At 44.3% G+C, this 3,124-nt stretch overlaps 1 protein-coding gene across 1 annotated transcript in view; it reads left to right on the forward strand.

Annotated features, from left to right (window-relative positions):
* Nucleotides 1–448: 448 nt before the first annotated feature.
* Nucleotides 449–3,124, forward strand: part of LOC131878787 (small conductance calcium-activated potassium channel protein 2-like) — a 56,805-nt gene continuing 54,129 nt past the window's right edge. The window contains exons 1-2 of the mRNA XM_059224909.1: nt 449–740; nt 2,283–2,546. Of these exons, the coding sequence (XP_059080892.1) occupies nt 729–740; nt 2,283–2,546 (276 nt within the window). The 5' untranslated portion in view covers nt 449–728. The remainder of the gene's footprint in view (nt 741–2,282; nt 2,547–3,124) is intronic.

Consider the following 3,124-nt stretch of genomic DNA (forward strand, 5'->3'; position numbering starts at 1 on the left):
AATGGTCCATGTGGTCCAACTCGTTGCTTACCACCGTATTTACTCCGTAATATCTTGATTCGATGAGTGGTTCTGGATGTAGCCATGGCATTACGTGTCATAAAGAGAGAATTGCTTTTATGTTTGAGGGTCGGGGTTAGGCCGACTTGCCAGATGAGAGTTATTTATTCACTTCGGTGACTAGCATGACAAATTCCAGTGAACAATGTGAGGAGAATAGTCAATTAAAAATAAACTTTCAATATCACATGTGTGCCCTCTTCCCATTTTGTTGATGGAAGGGAGATATATTGTCGCCGACTATGTTGAGGAGTCAAGCCCAATTTCAGTAATGCATCCCCCATTCTAGTTCTTTACCACTAGTGCTTTAGGAGGCCACGTGTCCGTCCGTCCCAGAGAGACCTTTGGGGGCCTGGGACACCACTCTCGACCCTCCCTCTCCCCCCTTTTAGCGTTACCTGAGCAGAGAAGGGCAAGAATGTTTTAGAGCAATTAGGAGAACCACTCCATTCTATTAGTTGTGGCATGAATTTCTGCCAGTTGTTTGACAAGGGTCGGTCTCGCCTCTTGTAATGGTGTTTCACTTTGGTGTGTCTGCTATGTGCCATTGTTCAGGAAATTGAATATTGATAAGACCAAGTATTGGGGTGGAGTGGGAAAGCTGAGCAAGAAAAGACGACCAAGTTGTCTGTCAGGAAACTGGGGAAAACAACAAGTGTTGATTCATCATGGAAAGCCTGGTGAGTTAGGTATTCACTTCGTCTTTTTGGAACCCTTTGGAATCAAAGTTCGATATACTTGGAGAAAAAGGAGGTCAATTACGGCTAAAATTACATACCTCCATGTATTTTTCTATTGTTAAGACCGAGGATTCGAGTTGTGCACGCGGGCTAGCGCACGAAATTATTGCTTTAAATTGTTATCGATTGGTTTTCATAAAATATTCACCGTAATCTCCCCGAATTCGTTTGCTCATGGCCTACCAGCCACACTACGTACGTTTCACCTTGATGAGCCATGAGATTGGTAGTTGTCAAAGTACACAGAAAAGAACACCTTGATTGTGATTGGGTGGCGTGTTTCAGAACCATGGGTCAATACTCAGGTCTCACCCCACTATTAGCAGGGATAAACACATACGAGTACATTCGCTTCTTGTACCACACAGGTACCGCTATTAAACCCTTGATGTCGTTTGGCACGCCAAACAATCAACAGACGAGTCAGCCTCACCTAACGGTTGTTAGTTCAAAGTACTTCGTGGCCTTTATGGAAAAATATTCTGCCTCCAAACGTGCAAGTAGGTAGAGCGACGCCGGTGCCCTAAAGTTCTATCAAAGACAGAGTAGTGGGTTGTTTGGCATTCTTATATCAGTGATGATATCAGCCAGACGCCATTCCCTTCCGTGTCATGTCATAGAGATGGAGTTAATTAAATGAAAATCGTGAACGAGTGCCACAGACCCCCCAGCCTTGATGGCATGGGCACAACTGTCAGCCATGACAACATTATTCAAGTTGCTCCCGTAAGTTTTCTTTTCGAGTTTCCCGTCGACTTCCGTTCTGAGTTCTTCCCAATGTCCTCGGGACAATCTTGAGTCCTTGGCGATCAGGTGATCGAACTGGAAGTGAGGTTTGATGAGAAGAATGCCGGCAGGGTATATCGAGCAAAGTTGGTAGGATGGAACAACGCCAATGGCGAAGCGACCATGATTAGTTTCCTTTCTTTTGTCAAGAAGTCTCATCCTCGATAACCAATTAAGGGCTGTATGAGGACGTTTAGGCAAGCTCTGGCAGGTACGCTCGTTTGCTGGTACCAATGCCAATGATTCAAAATTAGCACTTCTGTGAAGCTGACCCTTCTTTTACGCGATGAAGAAAGGTCAGCTTCGGTAGAACGAGTTTGAAGCGCCAAATTTGCATCACTGACACTAGCAAGTCCGTTGGTTTGCTGGTACCACGACTTACTTAAACGTTCGAATAAAAAGTACTAGAAGAAAAGTATGCCATATTGCACCTCCACCAGAACCTTTGTTTAAAACATCACTTCCCTCTCCCAATCCACATAGCCTCGTTTAACCTTGGAATTTGGGGGACACCCGCATCACTACCCCTCACTCTCAAAATATGACCTACCAAGCAACCAAGCAGCCACCCAAACATTCATCCATTCGTGGCCTGGGGTTTTGATTTGCTTAAGGCCATCCAACACATCACTCGCTCGCTTGAGATTTGCTAGTGCCAATGGCTAACTTAATGAAGTCAATCTTCTCTCTTTGTAGCCTCCACAACAGCAGCAGCAGCAGCAACAGCAGCAACAACAACAACAGCAATCATCAGGGCCAACTGGTGCATCTAGCTTGAGTGGCTCGAGAATGCTAACGACAATCAGCGAGCAGTCGCAGCTTCTCAGCCCCAAGAATCTCATGGCCTTACAGCAAGGTCAAAGCCAGATTGAATACCAAAATGAAGGCTCAAAGCCATTGACCACAGGTGTTTCCATGGATGGCAATGAGGAGCCAGGGAAACGGTCCATGAGCTTTTCGGTAGGATCAAAGCGACTTCTTGGCTTGCTCCCTGTTTCTCCTTTTTGTAGATAGTCATCAATCAAGATCTCTTCGGCTTGGTTCAGCATTTGCATTTAGCATCAACATCTATTATAATTTCGCCATTCACACTTTTTTGAGTGACCCCACCATTTCAACTATTTATTGACAAACCTCACTCGTATTTCCTCTATCTCACTCTCGGCACGAATGACTTGTACCATAATATTTGCTAGTTCTTCCACATCGTAGAATATCTTTAAGTTTGACTTCGTGGTCAAGAATTGTCTACCAAATGAGCATGAAGCCCAGCATGGAAAAAGATCTCCTAATCAACAAGCGGTCCATTCTTACTTACAAAACAATAAAGGGTAAACAGATCTTACCCTTTCATTATTGTGGCTACCACTTCCTCGTGCTGAAGGACATTACTCACTTCCTTTGTACGAGAATATTACTAAAATAGACCTTGGATCGGATCGATTTCCTTCTATAGTGCTCTCATTTGAGTTCTAAGAAGATGTTTTATCCGAGACCTATAGTAGAGGGATGTGATTGTAGGGCTTGAGTGTAATGGC

Source organism: Tigriopus californicus, chromosome 4 (genome assembly GCF_007210705.1).
Source record: "Tigriopus californicus strain San Diego chromosome 4, Tcal_SD_v2.1, whole genome shotgun sequence".
Lineage (NCBI taxonomy): Eukaryota > Metazoa > Arthropoda > Copepoda > Harpacticoida > Harpacticidae > Tigriopus > Tigriopus californicus.